This window comes from Pseudopodoces humilis, chromosome 2 (assembly GCF_049639895.1).
Source record: "Pseudopodoces humilis isolate 2021_Gansu_Grassland_sample_001 chromosome 2, ASM4963989v1, whole genome shotgun sequence".
Taxonomy (NCBI): Eukaryota; Metazoa; Chordata; class Aves; order Passeriformes; family Paridae; genus Pseudopodoces; species Pseudopodoces humilis.
The window spans coordinates 78,643,968-78,664,167 of record NC_142201.1 but is presented as its reverse complement, the minus strand read 5'-3'; the positions used below and the strand labels follow the sequence as shown (position 1 = coordinate 78,664,167).

Here is a 20,200-nt window from a genome sequence, read left to right as displayed (position 1 = left end):
TCGATCCTTAGACTTAGACTCTATAGTGAATTCTTTAGTCTTCTCATATCTGATGTGTGTTCCACCATCATTAAATCAAATTGTGTGAAAAAAGTAGGCTTTCGGAAGCAGACTTTCATTTTGGTCCTGTTCATACACTGCTGGACAGGGCTCTGACCCATCTGGTGCATTCAGTTTCATCTCTTCCTCGTATAAAATGCATGTTTGTCTTATAAATGATTGGTACCTAAGACCTTGGTTAAAAAACAACAGAAACTTGGCTTTTAACATCACTTTGGAGTTATGGAGGTTTATGAAATATCAGATAACAAATAGAATAACGTATATATTCTGTTGTTACAAAAAGCAACAGAATTGATTGTGAATAAAGTGATTTATATTTGAATTGAACATTCTCCCTCTGCTTAAACTCATTGAGACTGTAAAAAACATATAAACATTACTGTAAATTTTTGAACTATAGATGTCACTGTTCAGTCATAAAAAGGAAGCACTGAAACAGCCTTATTTATTCATGCTGGGAATTCTACCTCCAGTCACAGGTTTGTGATTCCTCAGACCCAGATCACTATAGGTCCAGAAAGCTGTTCGCATTGTCTGAGTGAGATACTTTTAAGACACACAAAGAAACAATCCCATCTTGCTGATGCTGACTAAACGTGCTTTCTGGGAAGCCCAAAAGTTGAATAATTTATATTCTTAACTCTGTAACCTTGGAAAGATCAGTGTGTCTGCCTCCCTTCTTGTAGCAGGACAATGAAACAGCATGATATTTGAGTATCTATTTCATTTATCTTAAATTAAATAGTATTGGACTCTTGACTGAGTATGCCAGCAAGTCTGGTTCCAAGTTTATTCTCAAAAGCCTGTCCTCATGAAAGAATTCAATTAGAGTAACTGAACAAGGCGAATTGAACCGTATAGGACATAAAAGATGTGGGAGTCTTGACGCAGAATTGCTTTTCCTTATGCCTCCACTGGGTTTTTCCATATTGTTTCAATGAAATTCTTTTCCTTGTAACTGTGCTGGAAATGACTGCCATGTTTGCAGAAAGAGTAACTTTTTGAAGAAGTATTTGGGTTGGTTTTTTTCCAGATGCATAGATAAAGAAGGTTTTTAAAAATACATTTAAAAGGCTCACCACTGAGAGATGATATTTCCACCACATCAGCTTGATTGCCAATAATTTTGACACTGAATTGAGTTGCACTCAACCATTTCAGCTCTAACTGCAGCTATATTAATGACAGGAAGTTTCCTTGTTTTACTTGCTTAATATGCTGTATTCAATAAGTATGTGAACCCCATAGCTGGAGCTTGAATCTTGCCTACACATCTGTTCGGGACATTTGGATTATAGAAGGAGCTTTTCAAAAGATCAGCCAAAGTTTTTATACAGATGTCCAGGAAAAATTTGCTGGTTCAACAGGTCTAACTTAGGAGTCTTCTGCTTCCAGGGACTGTCTTAGCCATCTCATGGCTTTCACAGCCTACATGTTCCATGCTCTTTTCAAGTGAAAAAGCAGTCAGATTTCCATATCCAGTTCACAACATTGAGATGCACTGCCTTGCTGGATTTCTCTGTGACTTTAAATAAAGCTTTTATTAATGGCAATGTGCCATGTGAACTCAGAAGGAGAGAAAAAGAAAAAAGAGATTTTCTATTTGATACTTGGCAGGGTGAACTGATGTGTTTAAAACCTCTCTCTTTTTTTTTTTTTTTTAATTTTGATGTTGCCCCTGTGTTGACAAAAAATGTAGAAATGTGACTTCAGTCCCCAGCAGGGTCCTCCTCCACATGAATGTTGTTATGTGTGATGAATTGCAGTCAGTGATTAATCAGAACCTGATACCACACACTGAACATAATCAGCTCTGATTAGGGCTGGTATTGCCCAGGTCAGCTGGTATTTTGAAGTTTATAGTTCCTGCCTTGAGGATGCACTTTATAAAACTGGTGTTTTATTACTGTCACATCCCCATCATGTTGTCCTTGTAAAGGGCAGAGATGGAAAAGCTCTCAGCCGATGTATTTGTTGATCGGTGAAGCCCCAAAAGGAGAGTAGACTGACACTATCAGCTAACATTTTCAAAAAGCTGGGAAATACATCCTTGATCTAGAATATTTCTTGTTACCTTTCTTAAAAGGTGTTCACAAATTACATTTATTCTTACCTGAATCATGACAATTAGGATGGTCTGGGCTACAGCAATTCCTCTGGTCCCTGGTTGTAGACACGAGCTCTGATTGTCTGGGCATCTCAGATAGACAAACTCTTGACTAGCATTAGTGTGGACCACATGGACAGACCAGAGTGAGTGTAAACATCCCCTTGCCCCCACAGTACAATTTATTTTTCAGTGTAATGCCAAATGGATCTTTTTGCTTTTAGACAGACTCAGTGTTAGGAGTCTAATTTCCCTCTCTCTGTCCCTCACCTCCCAGGGTACCATTGCAATTGCCTCTCCCAGTTTACAGGAAGGAATTGTGAGTCAGAGATCACAGCCTGCTTCCCAAATCCTTGCCGGAATGGAGGCTCATGTGATCCTATCGGCAATGCTTTCATCTGCAACTGCAAAAATGGCCTGACAGGAGTAACGTAAGTGTCCCTCCCCAGGTGGGCAATGGCAGCTTTTTGGTTCAGTGATGGTGGGCTTTTTGATCAGGCATTTTATACCCAGAAGCTATGATTCACCTCACAAAAAAATAACCCCAACCTTAGCGCTTATTCCGAATCTAAGCTAATGACAGCTGAGAAATCCCTGAGACTTGCACACTCAGAAATGTTTTTTTCTGAACTTACCCTCCTAAACTGTTGATTCAGGATGTTATCTCGAGACAGTTTTCTCTGAGATACACCTATCTAAGTGTTGCCAGCTTTTTGAACAATCTCATAAAACCGTGGAAGCTGCTGTGTAATCTTTATTTTGAAAATGGATCAACTACTTAGTCATCTTAGCCCTGACATAAAAGGCTAATTTATTGAAGTATTTTTTTTAAATCCCTGCCTTGATCATAAACTTGGTGTAGACACAGAAAATCCTGACCTGCCCATCAGCATGTTTTTCCATCATCTGGGTTGTCCACTGTATGTACTTTTTCCTCTGCATTTTACTACCTCTTGTTCTTTCCAATTCTCCTCTCTCTTTATGGTTCCTGTTACTTTTTTTTCCCCCCTGCCTCTGATACTTGTTTATTTTATCTCCAGACCTAAATAATTTTACATATGATATAATTCTCTCCTCCCCTCTCCCTCTTCCTCTTCCCTTCAATAAATACTGTATTTTTTCTCAACTGTCTCCTCCTTGAATCTCCCTGTAATATTTTGTATTGAAATCCATAGAGTAGTCCCACAACAATATAAAAAAGCAGATTCCCTATTACATTCAGTAAACCCCATTAGGATCAGGGAACCTTTTCTTATCAGATGCTTTATTTCCTTTTTGATATCTATCAAATGCTTTAAACTCTTATTTCCTTCTTGATATTTCCATTTTATTGTCTTTAAAAAGCCCATGGAATAGCCGTAGAAAAAAATTAAATGCCATTAAATAATATGATAATAAAAAGATAAATTTGCAGAGTACTACAGGGTGTTAACTAATGGCACCACTTTGACCAGAAAAGGCATCATGCACAAGTTGGACTGCTTCTTAGATGTTCTCCAGATTCCAGACTCTCCTTTTCTCCTTTTAAGGTGTGAGGAAGACATCAACGAGTGTGAAAGAGAAGAATGTGAAAATGGTGGCTCCTGTGTCAACATCTTTGGTTCATTTCTGTGTAACTGCACCCCTGGCTATGTGGGTCAATACTGTGGTCTTCGCCCCGTGGTGGTTCCCAATATACAAGCTGGGCATTCCTACGTTGGCAAGGAGGAGCTGATAGGAATAGCCGTGGTCCTGTTTGTCATATTTGTGTTAATCGTTCTTTTCATCATTTTTCGCAAGAAAGTTTTCAGGAAGAACTATTCCCGCAACAACATCACGCTCGTACAGGATCCAGCTACTGCAGCCCTGCTCAACAAGAGCAATGGCATCCAATTCAAGAACATCAGGAACAGTGGAGACAGCAGAAATATCTACCAAGAGGTGGGGCCTCCACAGGTGCCTGTGAGGCCAATGGCCTATACCCCGTGCTTCCAGAGTGACTCACGGAATAACCTGGACAAGATAGTGGATGGGCTTGGTGTGGAGCACCAGGAGATGACAACGTTTCATCCCGAGTCCCCTCGGATACTGACAGCCAGGAGGGGGGTGGTGGTGTGCAGTGTAGCGCCAAACTTGCCTGCTGTGTCTCCCTGTCGCTCCGACTGTGACTCCATCAGGAAGAGCACATGGGATGCTGGGACAGAAAGTAAGTAGCACCGCGTGCCGGTCTCGTTCTTCCCTGCCAGCGGTAAGGGTTGCCTTCAGGGTGCAGCAGGCACAGTGTCACAGGTACTCTTTATACTCCAGCCTAATACGTGTGAATTGTTACATTTCTCCAATAAGTGATTTTGGTTTAATTTTGAAAGGTTATAATTATCCAGGCATACAAGACCTCTACTTCTATGCATGAAATATGACTAAAAGCATTTATTTCACTTGTTCGGGGAGTATATAGGAGTAAGTGCTCTGAGCATTTTTCAAGTGACACAATGCAATCATCTTTCTATTGGAAAAAAACAATTTGGGGCAGAATTCTCAAATGGAAGTTCTGTTAGGTTCAGGCTGTTTTTTTCCCAAGGGAGTTAAAAATATTTAAACGTTCTGCAAGAAGCAATCCTGTTTTGCATCAGGGAGAGATGAACTAATATTCCCTACTTTCTGTGTCTGTGAAGTGAAACAGAAAATCATGTACTCCTTGATATATGAGATCACCTTTTCAGGCCATTGCATTCCCCTCTGCATTCACTATCAGAGTCATCATAGAATCTTCAATCCCCACACTTACCTGTTTGTGTTCTGACGGCTCCTCACCTGATAAAACAGTGCTCTGTCCATTCCTGAATGAGTTGCTGGAGATGCAGCAAACTTAACATCTTCTGTCATGGCAGGAGAAAGCAGTTTTCTGGGACAGAGTTACAGCCCTACATCGTCTATCCTTGCAAGTCAGAACACGTCATACAGACTGGGAGATGTTTGCTTCACCATATATGAGTTTTTAAAACATGTTTTCTCTAATTAGGAATTTTTCCTAATGCATCTTCCAGTACCTGTTGGAGGGGGTTTGCAAGAAGGCTGGAGGGGGACATTTCACAAGGGCCTGTAGTGATGAATGACCTTAAGCTGAAGAAGGGTAGGTTTAGATTAGCTATTAGGAAGAAAATCTTTACTGTGAGGGTGGTGAGGCACCTGAAACAGGTTGCTCAGAGAAGGGGTGGGGGGTCCTACTCCTGGAAGTGTTCAAGGCCATATTGGATGGAGGTCTGAGCAACCTGGTGTAGTGAAAGGTTCCCTGCCCATGGCAGGGAAATTGGAACCAAATGATCTTTGAAGTCCCTTCCAGCTCAAACTGTTCCATGATTCTATGATCTTCAACCCAATTGCAACACGGCTGTAACCAAAACTGTCACATAAACCTGCACGATCCAGTCCTGAAGTTGAAAGCAATAGGAGCTGAGGAATAGAGAGAGGCAACAGATTCAAGAGGACATCATCATGCCTGGGGAGGTTCAGGATGGACATCAGGAAGAATTTTTGCTCTGAAAGAGTGGTCAAACCTTGGAAAGGGCTACCTAGGGAGGTGGTAAAGTCACCACCACTGGAAGTGGTCAAGAAATTATTGGACTTGGTGCTTAATGCTATGACTTGGTTGGCACAGTGATGTTCAGTCAAAGGTTGGGCTCAATATTCTTGGAGGTCTTTTCCAGCCTTACTGAGTTTATGATTCTATGATTTATACCTGTGCCCTGATTGGCACATTTTCATCCAAGGCAGCACTGGCTAAGGTCATGTAGTGAAAAATTTAATTAACTTCCATTTATTTGGGCTGTATTTCAGGATTGTGTTGTGTCTGACCTTTTAAACCTTTAAATATAGTTATGCTGATTGAAAGCATCAGTATGCCAGCCTCCACACATATTCTGTTCTCTATTCTTCAACGTGTTTGGTGCTGGTATGAATTTCTGCACACCACAAGTGAGTCCATACCAGGGAAACAGACCTCAGCTGTCACAGAGTGGGAAGCAGTGCGGCTTCGTTACTGCAGCACTCACTCCATCAGCTCCATACCCTGCTCCTCAGCAGGAGTAAATCAGCTCTCACCATGTGGAGGTGTGCCATGCTGGGTAGAAATACATACAGCTGGCAGGTAGAGAGCTGTACTTTCATGTTTATAGCTAGCACCTGAGCTGCTTTATTTTGATTGGCTCTGGTATCTCAATGCTTACAGTGGAGGATAACTTTCTGTGTTCCTGATTGTTGCCCATACAAAGTGTAGTTGAATGTGTTTATTTATATGTGCTTAATTACAGGAGAATTTATACCATAGGTTGCAGTTACTTACATTCCTAAACAGTAGAGTTGTGAAGACTGAATGTCTCTGATGAAAAGCAATGTAAATGGAAGCATAATCTATTATATGTCAGTGATGGAGCTATTAAAATCTGATCCCAGGGCCACTGATATGAATAACAAGATGCACAGTAACTTTACTGAACATTGAATGAACCTTTAATGAGGATCTCAAATTAGGAAATGAACAATAAAGATAAATGTAACAGTAATCTCTTGTAAAAGCTGTTTATACCACATTCCTTAAGTCATCATTTTCATTGCTTTTGAGACTAAATGTCATCTAAAAAGACAATATTGAACACAGATGTTTCTTTATTGATTACAGTGTTGTCACCCACTTGAAAGACTCTTTGGGCTTCAAACATTTCAAAAGTCTAGGTATCTTCACCAACTGCCTTCTTGACGAATAGGTCATGTCCTCCTTGTGAAGGAAATAATTTTATCCTGACTCAAGTAATAGAAGGCAGGATTTAAGCGTGTCCATGGTATAAATAGATAAATGTGCATACCTAGAGAGTACCATTTTGCTTTGTCTTTGCTGTCAATGAAGGTAAAGGGGTTGATGACGCTGAAGAAGTGACCTGTTTTTCAGGAAGTAATAAAGGCAGCAACTCCGAAGTACAGTCCCTCAGCTCCTTCCAGTCTGATTCCGGAGATGATAATGGTAAGAAATGACTTCATCTTTATTATGCTGGGGGAAAAACTATTTATTTCTTTTTCTTAATATTATTAAAACATTATGAGATATCTTGAAACCCTTTAATGATGCCAAAAGTAAGGAAGTCGTGGGTTCAAACCCACAAACTTTGTGTTCCACTTACTAAATTATAGGAACAAAATAAAAATCTTTATGCTTGGGGCTGTTTTATCAGGACCAAGCTTTACAGTGTCGTAGAGGTATGATACAGCAGAGTCACATTGCCAAGATGTAAGTTGACAAATAGGTTGCAAGTGAAACTGTAGATTTTATGTCATTTTCCTTCTTGGAAGAGCATGACTTTCATGTTGCACCAGTCAAATATAAGGGATTTCTGTGCTGTTTGCCAGGTCTCATTCATGGTCTCAGCAAAGCTCTTCTGGTGCTCAGCCACAACAATGAGCAGATGAGCCAGTCCCCAGCGTCTTGGCTTCTCCGTGGCAATCACAGCTCAGCAAACAAGAGAGCACCATTAAATCCTTGTTTGGTGCATACTCAGTGCCTTCCTCTCATGTCCTGTGTCATTATCTCTGTGGTGACATGGGCAGAGCCGTACACAGCCCACAAAGAGGCCCACAAAGTCAGAGCAAACCTTTGTTCCTGCGGCCCGCGTATGTTGAGCGTGGGCCCGAGAAAAGTCAAGATGTTTCTGCTGGGGAGGGATGGTGGATGTCAGGGAAGCCTGATTCAGACACACAGAAAAAGACTAGCACAAAGAAATCATACTTGGTTTCCTCAGCCACCAGTTAATGAACTGTCTGTAGACTCAGTTCCTCAGTCATGTCATGCAGCTGTTCTCTAGGAACTCTGAAATGTTGGAAAAAGCACTGATAGCAAAGTACACTTGCAGTTCCTTTTGGGCTGCTGTGGCTAAAGCATTACGATTGTTTTTGTCAGGCTTCTCAATGCTTTTCTGCCCCTGCACCAAAAAAAAAACCCTTTAGCCTTTTTTTAGGATAAGTATTATTTTAATTATATATATTTATATTATAGTTGTCTTTGGAATAATTATTTATGTGATTGTTTACTGTACATTGTTACTTTTTATATCTCCCAAATTCTAATTAGACATTTCAAACTCCTGATCCTCTCCCCACTGAAATCAGTGACACAGTACCCACAGAAGCTGAATTGGACCTTCTGTGCCTGCTCATTTTTTGTGAAAGCTGCATTTAAAATATGGCCTTTAGAGATAACATTTCTACTTCAGGGTTCAAACAAATCTATATCTTCAGGGAGAACGAGGGAAGAAGCTTAAATCATCTGAGTCATTTACAGAGATCGATGCAAGACCACATGCTCTGATTTGCTTGAAGCAGCAGGGAAGGTTTGCAGTGAAAGAGCCTAAAGGGCAAAGCCAGGCATAAGTAAGCACATAAGTCACATGCCTGTACTCTAGGGCTAATGGATATGCCTCCTGAAGTCATAAATCTTTGCTCTTCCTGTCATTTTAATTCTTTGTACTTCACATACCTGCGAAGGTTAGAAGGTTGTCAGTGAAACCACAACAAATGCAGTTAAGCATTCACGCTCTTTGATGAGACAGGACAATGACACCTTCTCCAAACCCCTTCCTCCAAAGCCAGGAGCAATGCTGCTGGGTTCTCAGGCTGGCAGAGGGGACAGGCTTGTGTCACAGAGATGTACAAATGCCTGTGCTGACACTGACTTGTGAAACTGGGTAGCAGCTTCTGACTGGGGAAGCCTATCTTGCAGCAGTGGAGCACTGGGATGAATCCCACTGAAGGTGAAGGCAGCCTCTACTCACCCTCTCCAGGGCTCTTGGAGCCTTCTCTTGCTGTGTCAAGGGCTTGTCTTACGAAAACTCACATGGGATGAGATTTTGGAGCTACTTTTCTTTGTCTCGCCATATTTCTCCTGCATTTAAATTGCTCAGCTTCCCTAGTCTTTCTGTGAGTACTTTGCAGTAATTTTTATAATCCAAAATCTGAGCAATGCTGTATTTGAGCATTGGCTTGCACTGAGCTGTGTGGGGTGGGGTTCCCTCCTTTCTGAGAACTTGCTCTGCACAGCTCCCACCGGAGCCAGCCTTTAGCTGCAAAGAAAACTGTGCTGGCCCTGGTTTTTGACCTGTTTTTCACTCTCAGGTTTTTTTTTCCTCTAATAGTTTATAGCTGCCCTCCATCTTTTTTCCCAGCCATGCAGCACTAATTGCATGGAGTCCCTTATTTTTCTATAATGTTTATTAGGCATTAGCCAGTACAAGTCTCCTTTGTATAATTACCATTGCTGTTGATGGCATAAATACGCTGATGACAGATACAGCATAGAGATCCTTTGATTCTATCAAGGCTCTTTTTGCTAAGCCCTCGCTACAACAGAGGAAATTGGATGACATACCTGATGCAATGCCCAAAATTTAGCAAAGATGTGAAAATATTCAACATATGTCTGCACTGTTAACACATTTCTTGTGCCCTCTAAGTCTGTTGGCTGTGTGAAACAAAAAAGTTTATTTTGCCCCACACTTCTGGTCCCCTTCTCAGCCTGCTCCAAGCAACTGGTTTTCTCATAACTAAAGACAAAGGGAGGGATCCAGTGCCCACTCATCCAGAGCTTTCCCTTCAGTTTTGATGGGGTTTATTTCATGTTCTCAGAGGCAGGGGCATTAGGTGGTGCAAAATGGAAATCATCTAGAGGACCATATGTTATAGGCCTCCACATTAAACAGATGCATAGTCTATATTAATTATTTCAAGGGAAAAAGATGTTTTGTTGGAACACATTCCTGCAGGGAATGAACAAAGCATTTGTGAAACTATTTTGTCAAACCTGGGTAAAAATTTGAACCACAGCTACATGGATGTGTCCTCCTGATTATATCTGTGCTTCTTAACCTCCCTGAGGTGTTACATGGCATGGCATAGTCTGTAAATACGTAAAACATTCCTCTTAGGAAATAGATTGAGCTTAACACCGTTTCTGATGGTGTGATGGTCTAAAAGATAATGATCCTTGGAGCACATGGCACCATCTCCAGAGACCTCTAAGCAAGAATGAATTAGAAACTAGTGTCAGGTAGACAAGATTCTGCTGTGGTTAATTGAATCAGCTGACCAGTCTGCTTGAATTTATGAGGTGATACCCATCATCCCATATGCCTTTCTGGAAATGCTGGTTTGGAATTTATCACCACTCTGAAGATATATGGGATTATCTGAAATGAAATGTCCTGCAACCCACTGCATAAATCATGCATTGGTCAGCAGCCTTTTTTTATTTTTTTTCAATGTCAGTTCTGTCTTTTGAGAGAATTTATTGTGGTAACATTCGATGTGTGTTTTAAATACTAACCTGAAGCTGTCCTTCCCCTCCCTTTATTTTCTGCTTTCCCTCCCCTGCAAGCTTCCATAGTGACTGTCATACAGCTTGTCAACAATGTAGTTGACACTATAGAAAATGAAGGTATTTAAATTTTTTTCTTTCTTGTTATACAACAATGCTTCCTATTTTCATTGTGAAACATTCCAGCAGAACCTCACTAATCTACACTGACCAGCAATCCTGTGGCAGGGATTGGGTTTTGCAGATCAGCATGTTCACCAGCAAACATGAAAATGCCAGAGGAATGTACCACAAAATATCTGTGGGTAACTGGAGGTGGTAGAAAAGGTGTCAAGCCTTCACCCTCTTCTGTTCAAGTCAGTGTTTCTGCTTGTTTATTCTCATTGCCTTCAGTGAAAATAGTAGACTGATAATGGAGCCATGTCGTTGAGATTATCCTGGCTGCAGAGACTGGGAAACAGAAGATGACACAGGAAGTGTGTAAAGTATCCCAAGCTGCAGCAGAGCTGGGTTGTGAACTCCAGTGGTATCACACGGAGAGGAGCACAGTGGTGGTTGGCTGGTGGCTGGTTTCTCCCAGGAAACCCTGCCAAACAGCAATGTGTGGGCACAGCTCCACGGATGTCGTGGCTCTCCCGTGGCATTGGGGTGCCCATTCAACAGAGCATGGCAATGTGCTCCAAGAACCCAACACTCACCTCTTCCACTGACCTCCTGGGTAACCTCAGGCATATCATGTTATAAGTGAACCTGTAATGCGGGGATATCACTATTTTCTTTTTTTCCATAAAGCACTGAGGAAATGTCTTGTTATCATAGATAAACATTACTTTTATTTATTTTATAACGTTTTTCCTACCCTTGGGCAAATGTCAACTCAGCATCAGCTCAGGTTATCCACAAGTCAAAAACTTCATCTGTCCTTAGCAAATCTAAGACAGATTTTGCATATTTCAGCTATAACCTAGTCTGCATAATACATAAAGATGATAAAGTAAATTATTTTTGTGAAACTACTGATTTTTTTTTTCCTGAGCCAGTGTCACGGTGATTTTGTAAAACACTTCTACAAGAAGTGTAAAACACTTCTATCCTAGCTAGTGATGCCACTTGAGTATTTGTTCATAGTACATTTCTTGATTTCCTGAAGTGTAAGAGGGCCATTCTTCTCACTATCAAAAGAAAAAATAAAATAAATTTAATCAGCCAAGGTTAATTCAAAAGAAAGTACCATTCAAAAAATAAAAATAAAAAATAACCTTGAAGAGAAACCACAGGCACTGCAAATGACCTTGCCTTCCTAAGGGAAAACTCAAGAAAACACAGTGGCTCATTATCATCCTTTACAGGTCAGAAAAAAGCCAGTCTGCCAGCAGTTTTAACTGTTACTGAAAATGCTTTGCCCACTTCCCCGTTCCTTGTATGAAACTTAGGATTCTTGCCTGCTCTGCAGCAGAGCTGGTGGAAGTGGTGAATAGTTAGCCACACTGGAGCTCTGGGCGGAATCACTGCCACAGTGTCATGGGAGGATGGGGCTCCTGACCTGGGGGCCTGCCCGGGGTTGTGCAAGTCAGCAAATTAGTGAGGTTCTCCTGGATCCTGATCCACACAACTCAGAGAGCCCTGGCACATCTCAGGTGCTGTGCACTGACCTAATACAGCAAAATACACTGTACAAAGAAGAGAGATGTGCAGAAGAGAGGTTAGGGCCGGTTCAGACACTGCTGCTAAACCTGTAGTAGCCCCAGCCCTCCTCACTCCAGGACAGGGCAGAGCAGGTGGAGAACTCCTGCCTGGCTATTGAGCTAAGGAAGAAATCAGCATCACCACATGCACCATGTGCTGATGAGCAAGGGCAAGTGTGGTCTTAGCAGGTGTAGGGCTGGAGAAGTCTTCTCTGCCCTCATCTCTGTCTGAGCCACAGAGGTTATGAGCTGTAACCATAAAGGTCTATTTCTCCTTCCAGACCTCCTCCAGCAATGTCATCCAGAGACTTTGCCCGATGACTTCTTGCATGAAGCCCAGTAACATGTGGCTGAACAAGAGCATATCCATCTAGAAAACGCTGCAGCTTATTCCCTGCTCTTGTCTCACATAAAACCTCTTTCCTTGCTCTCTCCCCCACCCCTGCACCCTCTCCATACTGGAATGCCTCCCTCCCCACCAGCTAGCATGGCAGTGCAGGTGGGAGGTGGGTGTGGGGTTCTGGAGCATTGTAGCTGATAGCCCCATTAAATGGCTTTGTATTCTATTCTATTCAGGTTCTTATACCGTGCCCATCACCATGGTATCTGAGCCCAGGTGGGCCCAGATTTGTTTGAACCGGCCCTGAGAATGGTAGATTCTTATTTTTCTGTTTCAAAGTGAACAAGTGAGAGAAAAAATGTACTTTGCAATTATAAGCCATGTCAATGGTGGATAGCCCTTTTTTGTATTAAGAATTACAGCTCTAATGTAATTCTGTATCTGTTCAGTGAGGGTAAAATAATTAAGATATGATAGAAAAGGAATATAATACACGACATAAACATTTATGTATTTGTCTGTATTTGACAGGCAAGCTTATCTTGTATGTTAAAATAAAGAATAATTAAAAATCCTACTAAAAGGACACCATGGCAGCTGTACTTTAGAAATATGCATGCAGAGTTTTGTATTTTCACATGTAATACAATGCTGGTGACAAGCTCCGAGTTACCAGTTTTTGCTTTTCACTTTGTATCTGACAGTGTCTGTTATGGATCAAGGACAGAACTACAACAGAGGTGATTTTTCTGGGACACCTTCTGCCTGTGGGCCGGGGTGGGCAGAGCTCTGACTTGATCTATTTGATTTTTTTCTTGAACTGCTTCACACATACTCTTTTGTTTGAATTTTGTTGGGTTCAAAAGATGCATGAAAATGGTCAGCCACCTTTTTTGTTTCAAAATTCAGTTTTCAGTCAATCATATTTTTTGCTTGCACACTTTCTTTCTTGAAGTCGTTGGAGGTGGAAGGGGAGATAAGATTCCATAAGCATGCTGACTGCATTTAAAGATTTTTTTCAAATAACTGTGCAAAGGAGTAATTCAGACATTTTGATTTCTTGGACTCATAGTTTCTAATACAACCCAGTAGCATCTTAAAAAGAAAAATGCCTGAGAGTGGCCATGTTTTGTTTCTTTGCTTGTTTGCATTAGCATCGTAATGCAGTTTATTCTCCTCCTCTACCCCTCTGGTCAGAGCATGGCTGACCCGTGTCCGTGGCCTGTGGCGCATGCTGTGATTTGAATGTGCTGTGAGGACTCAGGCAAGTGCATGCAGGACGCTCCTCTCCTCTGTGGTCTCATCCTAACACAGCACTGTGGTTCTCTTCCCTGCTGCAGCGTATCATTGGGATACCTCTGACTGGATGCCCAGCGCTCGCTTGTCCGACATTGAGGAAGTGCCCAATTTTGAGACGACAGATGGAGGCTCGGCTCATCACGGCAGTACCAGGGAGCTGGAAACAGATTACTACCTTGGTGGCTACGACATCGACAGCGACTACCCTCCCCCTCACGAAGAGGAGTTTTTGAGCCAGGACCAGTTACCACCTCCTCTTCCAGAGGATTACCCAGACCAGTATGAAACCCTCCCACCCTCGCAGCCAGTCTCAATGGCAAGTACTCTCAGTCCTGACTGCAGGAGACGGCCGCACTTCCACCCGAGCCAATACCTCCCTCCCCACCAGTTCCCCAATGAGACGGACACCACAGGATCTCAGACTGGGAACGAATTTAGTACTTTTGCTGTTGGCCCAAGCCAGAACACAGAAAATGTTAGTGCAGGTAAGATGCCCTTATCTTTGCACAACTCTCTCAACGCCTCCTCCTCTGACGTCTCGGCCGGCTGCGGCTTTGATGACTCTGAAGTAGCCATGAGTGACTTTGGAAGCGTGGAGGAACTCAGCCTAGAAAATGTTCACATTCCATTTGTGGAGACCCAGCACCAGACACAAGTGTAAAGGAAGCTCCTTTCTTCTTCCTTCTCCTCTTCTTTTTTTATTTTGTCATTTGGTCCAATTAATAGTATAAATATTGAGAAGAAATTTTGCTGAAGGTGTGTCTATATATATATTGGGCAAAGAAAAGTACAGTATAACCCATTATTAACTTGTTCAGAAATTATACTGTATGTGCAGACACGGAGACCAATTCTGTTAAGTATTATACATCACAAAATTGTTACAGACAATCTGGAGAGTGTGTACATTCTATTTATTACCAAGAGTAAAACTCAGCTTTTGAGGCAGGGGGAAAAATAACTAATAATTTCTTTCTCTCTCACAAAGTTGGGTTGTTTTGGGGTTTTTTTTCAGCATTGTGTTATTAAAAGTGTTACAGTGTTACAATGTCCCCACAGTATTAAGGAATGGGTATGGATCATTCTAGGATGTAGTGTTGCATGAAATCTTGTGTCAGCAGAGTGAAAGCAATTGATCACTGGAGCTGCTGCATACAACACGTCAGATGGCTAAAAAAAGCAATCTATGAATTGACCTATCAAAGACAAGTGACCAGTTATTTGTCCATAAATATTTATTTATCCTTTTGTTTAATACATAGCATTTTATTCTGTTTTGTGTAGAGTAACACACATCCATACAGTTTATATTTACTCCAAATTGGCTTACTTTGGTTGTCATTTTTTAAATCTCATGTCGGATGCATGTGCATAGATTTGCCCATGAGGTCCTCTCAAAATGTCAGAGTTTGGCTCAGGAGTGGCCTGCTTTTGCCCCAGCTGTGTATGCACAGCCTCTCTAAAGGTGTGTGCAACATGAGCATGGATCTCATGGGGAACCCAGGGGGGTACCCAGCAGCTACGCAGCTTATCATTTTATTGAAATTTCTTGCTGGAGCAATCAGCTCTTTAACAGAAGTCCTCATGCTGCAGTTACTGCAGTAAAATTAGGTGCAATTAAGTTGCATATAAGGCTGCTGTAACCTCACATAATTAGTTTAACATCCTTTGGCAAATGTCCATCCCTAGAGTTCATGGGATGAGTTCTCAGCTGCTGTAGACTGACTCAATCGGTGGAGCTGCATGAATGGTCTGTGACCAAAGATCTATTGCTAGATTTTTACACTGGATGCATGATTTTGTAGGATTTGAGTACATCCAAAGGTTGTTTGCAGACTTAAGAATATTGTTGTAGAATCAAGAAAACCATGGCATCTGTATGCTTTTATGCTTCCCTCAGCCTGATTGGAGTAAATGATAATTCACATTGATTTGGTCAGAGCAGTCAAGTGCAATCTGGAAATATGGGATTTTCACTCAATGTATGAAAGCAGATATACACACCTTTTTCTTGGTGCTCTGAAAATGTTTTTACCACTGCATTTTACAGCGTCTGTGTACCTTACCAGTGAATGTGAGCCCAAAAGCCTGCGTTACTGTTGGGTTTTCATCCATTTCTTCCATGTCATAATTCTGTCATTCTGAAAAGCTATTGAATACCTAAATCATTGTGATAAATGAACAGAATCATTAGCAGGTTTCCTGTGCTGCTTTCCATGTCCTGTCCCTTGGTCAGTCACCTTAATTGGATAGTTTCAGCAGTTGTGTGCCCAGGGCATGTTCTTGACTGACATGAGTTTCACACAAAATTAAGTTGTGGGCCATTACTTGACATGCAGAGAGGGTTTATTCAAAAATTTTCCCCAACACAAAGAAATTACTAGTAGAATGTAATTTAAATAATTGCAGCTTGTAACACTTTTAATAAAACAGGATTTCTAGAATTCTTGGGAGTAAGTACAGTGTGTTGCTGCTTCCCTCCAATAGCTCATATAGCTGTGAAAGATCAGTGTGGATGTTTTATTTGGGATGGTGTGGCAGTTCTTCAGTATAAAACAGCTCATTATGCAGGTATGTGAATAAAATGAGAAAACTTCTAGAAAGAATGTACTGCACATACAAGTATTATCAAGCAGTTGTCTGCAAATAGGTCCTGTCCATTGAATTTATGAATGTCACCTGGTCTTCTCAAAGTAAACATGCTTCTGTAACAGTGATATATTCCGAATGTGCTCATGGTGCATTTCAAACCCTTTCCCCTGATATTATTCCAGTGTTTTTAAGAAGAAAAAAATACGTAAATTTGTGTTGTGATTGCAAGGAACTGAGGGATTTGCCAGAAGGCCATAAAATGGTTTGGCAAGCCTAGAGGCATGGATAGAGGATAACTTGTATTGTTCATGAAGTCAGTGTTACAGGAAAGGAAATGCAATTAGATTGATGTCTCTTCAAGAGTTAGGAGCATCAGAGTTGGCAAAGCAATTCTGCAAATTTAGCTGCACTTTTTAAGCTTGTATGAACTTGTGAGAATGTGATGCTTTCTTAGCATCGGCCTGCAGTTTACATGAGGTTTGCTCCTACTCAGTTTTGGTTTGAGACATTTTTATCCATTCGTTATGCAATTAATTCTGTTCAAGCCCCCAGCAAGTTATTAGGTGTACTTGTCACCTGTCTTCTGTAGTGAAAGTTCTTGCATAAGCCTGAGACACCGATATCAGACCTTTACTGGGACATATCAAAGGTGTCATGAGGGGCAGCACGATGGGAGCCTAGTGATTGCCGTACAAAAAAAAAAAAAAAAAATCAGTGTTTCTTACCAAGCTTGTTGCCTCAGTAATATATTGTTGGTGGTGAGTTTTAATAGTAAAATATGCATAAATACAATGTATAGTACTTTTTCTGTTTGATGTTGTTGCCATTTCATTTCACTGAACGCCTACTTATTAAAGTACTGTTGGGAAGGTGCCAAGGATCACCCGTTCAGCCTTCTCTGTCCTATTCATGATTTCTATACCTCAATATCTCCTCTCCTCCAAATCCATCTTCAGATTCTCCTCTGTGAATATTGGTACTTCTGTGGCCTTTCTGGTTTTGTTCAGGCTCTTTTTGATAATGGTAAAACCCAAATGCAGATCAAAAGGTGAAATACCTCTTAGGGAGTATGATTTTCATATTAACATCTCTTGTTAAACCAAGCAATTTTATTTTCTTTTTAATTACTACTCTGCACAAACATGTCAAAATCTTCTAATATGGAACATAAGAACACATTCATGACATAATGTAAGAATTACTGTTCATATTAGCACTTCCAATATATATTTCCTTTTTCTGCCATATGATGATTTTTGTATCACTGCTGCTGTCAGGTCCCTGGTTCTACAAGAGCTACCCTGCACATCTCTTCTTATCCTCTGTGTCTGTATTTCAGACTACATCCCTGTAGATGGCTCCACTACACAATATTTTCTCCCAGAATCATCTGTAGCAGATTATTTCATAGGCTTAATGAAGTACTTTGAAGTATCACTGGCTTATAACTTAGGATCAAGAGTTTTTCCTTTTTGGAAAGAAGCAGCAAGAGGAAAAAAGCAACTTGTTAAAATGCAAATACACATTTATATAAGAAATCACAAACTTTGCCAGGGGTGTATGAGTCCAAGTAAAAGGGTGCATGTTCTCTGCGTTTTGATCAAGTTGAGAATGTCATGCACAGTGCTGGCCTTTTTAATAATGCTGGCAGTGGAAAGAGCCTTACAGTGACTACATGATTTATTCTGCTGATACCACATTAAGTGGCCTTGTGCAAAAGAAAAAGTTTGGCTTATGTACCATTCTTAAGTATGTTAATTACTTTGCCTTTGTATTATAAACATAAAAAAAAAGGGGGGCAAAAACCCCCCACAAAATTATAGATACTGGATGTAGTTGCTGTTCTTGACCAGTATCTTAAAGTGGAATAAAGGGCCAAATGTGACACCATGGAGCCGTAGAATCACTTCCCTCCCATGGAAGAAAATGGACAACCCCACTAGAAGACCACCATAAAGTTCCCGTCTTCTAGGACCCTCCTACAGGATACAGCATATGAAGGCAACCAGGAGGACTTTGGAATGCAGAGATTCACTACAGAACTGTGATTTCCTGTCAATCAAGCTGTTTTCCTTAAGCTCAGTGACATCTTTGATCCCAAACTATCCCATGGGTATCTTTTACATATAATTCCAGTAAAAGGCTGGAAGGAGTCACAGGCCTCTCACTGCCACTGTCTTCCTCAACCTGGAGGTTATGTGCTCCATCTGTCAAGCAGGGTCTTCACCTCTACATGTCCCACAAAGAACTTAAATTTTGGTCTTTGTAATTTTTTCTCCCATTTTCTAGATTCTCTAGTGCAGTCTGAAATAGTGAGAGCCTTGATGTATCGGTACCCTCTCTAGTCAGAAACTCAGTGTTGCTGCAGCACAGTGAATAAAAGCATGTCATGAAATGCTGATCAGTGGGAAGGCAGCAGCCTGTTGTCTCTGTGAGCCAGGCAGAGACATTTTGAGAATACGACATAAAAGTTGTGGCTCTTGTCTCCTGTAAATTCCATCATAAATAAAAATGTGGGCTCAACAGGACAAATGGCTAAGAACTTTACTCCTCATCGAGCTCCTGCTTGAAAAAGCTAAATGGATGCTGTAGTAAGTATATCCTTACAGTCAATAGTAACTGCAGTCATGGGAGAGGGAGTTGAAGGTGCCCTGGACCAGTTCTGCTAAGCTTCATTTGAAAAGTAAGCATCCTTAGTAATGGAGGAAGCCAGCTCTTCAGAACCAGTATGAAAATGCATGTGTGCTTTTTAGGTAATGTTTGGAGCTATTCACTCAGTAATAATGGGCATTTCATTGGTTTCCAACAAGAGAGTTATGTCTTGAGCTTCATTCCCTGATGGTTTACCATCATTTACCATGTGGTAAAAACTGTGCTTTTTTGCCTGTTTGCATCTCTGCTTCTCTCAATACACCAAAATGTGATTTGAGCCTTAGAAATTTAGACCATTGCCCATTTCCCATGGTTTTTAGCCTGTATTTCATGAACTTCACATTTAACATCTCCATTATCAGAAGGGCCATTCAGTTAGTAAATTAGCTGCATCATCCAAGAGATGGGCAGATGGGGAGGAAATGGAATTAAATTCGTTTCTTTATGTAATAATGAAAAGCAATAATTGCAAATATGTCGTATTACACAAAGGCCATAAGTAATCTTTACCAGTGTTAAGAGTGCACTTGAACTGTATTATTGAAAGAGATTGGAGCCCTCAGAACTGTAGCATTCTTTTGTCATAGGAATACCTGAAACACTATTAATCAGCAATGCAATGAGCCCATACTGCCGCTTTTCAGGAGATGACAAAGATGTTTAGGAGTGAAAGCAGTTCTCTTTGAAGCACTGTATTGGAAAAGATTGTCTTGTAAATTTTACCTGTCTCAAGCAGGCTGGTTTGTAAAAGATGTATGTTTTGGTGTTTAAAAAGAAGTTTATAAAATAATGTATATAATGGTTTCAAATTACCAGGCTTTTGTAGATATTTGATGCCAATCAGGTTGCTTTAATTTCTTTCGTTTGTTTGTTTTATATAATTCTAAAGAGTCATCAAAGTTGGTTTAAACTTCTAAGATAATAGAAAAAACAAAAACATTTTAGATCTGAAAACTTTTTAATCATTTCAAAGTGTACTGTAACTTTCCTTTGGGTTCAGCTCTTTTTGTTTAACTTCTTTCTGGTTTTAAGAAGATTTTTTTATTGACTTTTTTAAATGAATGTGTTTTGCACAAAAAAAAAACTAGAGATATGATTTTTATTCCATTTCAAGTAGGTATTAAGAAATG

General features: G+C 40.7%; 1 protein-coding gene across 6 annotated transcripts in view; it reads left to right on the top strand.

Annotated features, from left to right (window-relative positions):
* Positions 1-16,270, top strand: part of FAT3 (FAT atypical cadherin 3) — a 396,115-nt gene extending 379,845 nt beyond the window's left edge. For 2 of the 6 annotated variants that reach the window (XM_088051032.1, XM_088051031.1), the window contains 6 exons: positions 2,448-2,601; positions 3,700-4,355; positions 7,050-7,163; positions 10,563-10,622; positions 13,232-13,267; positions 13,868-16,270. In XM_088051032.1, the coding sequence (XP_087907158.1) occupies positions 2,448-2,601; positions 3,700-4,355; positions 7,050-7,163; positions 10,563-10,622; positions 13,232-13,267; positions 13,868-14,487 (1,640 nt within the window). In that variant the 3' untranslated portion in view covers positions 14,488-16,270. The remainder of the gene's footprint in view (positions 1-2,447; positions 2,602-3,699; positions 4,356-7,049; positions 7,164-10,562; positions 10,623-13,231; positions 13,268-13,867) is intronic. The other 4 variants (XM_088051033.1, XM_088051034.1, XM_088051035.1 and 1 more) reach the window with 4 other exon arrangements.
* The last annotated feature ends 3,930 nt before the right edge of the window (positions 16,271-20,200 follow it).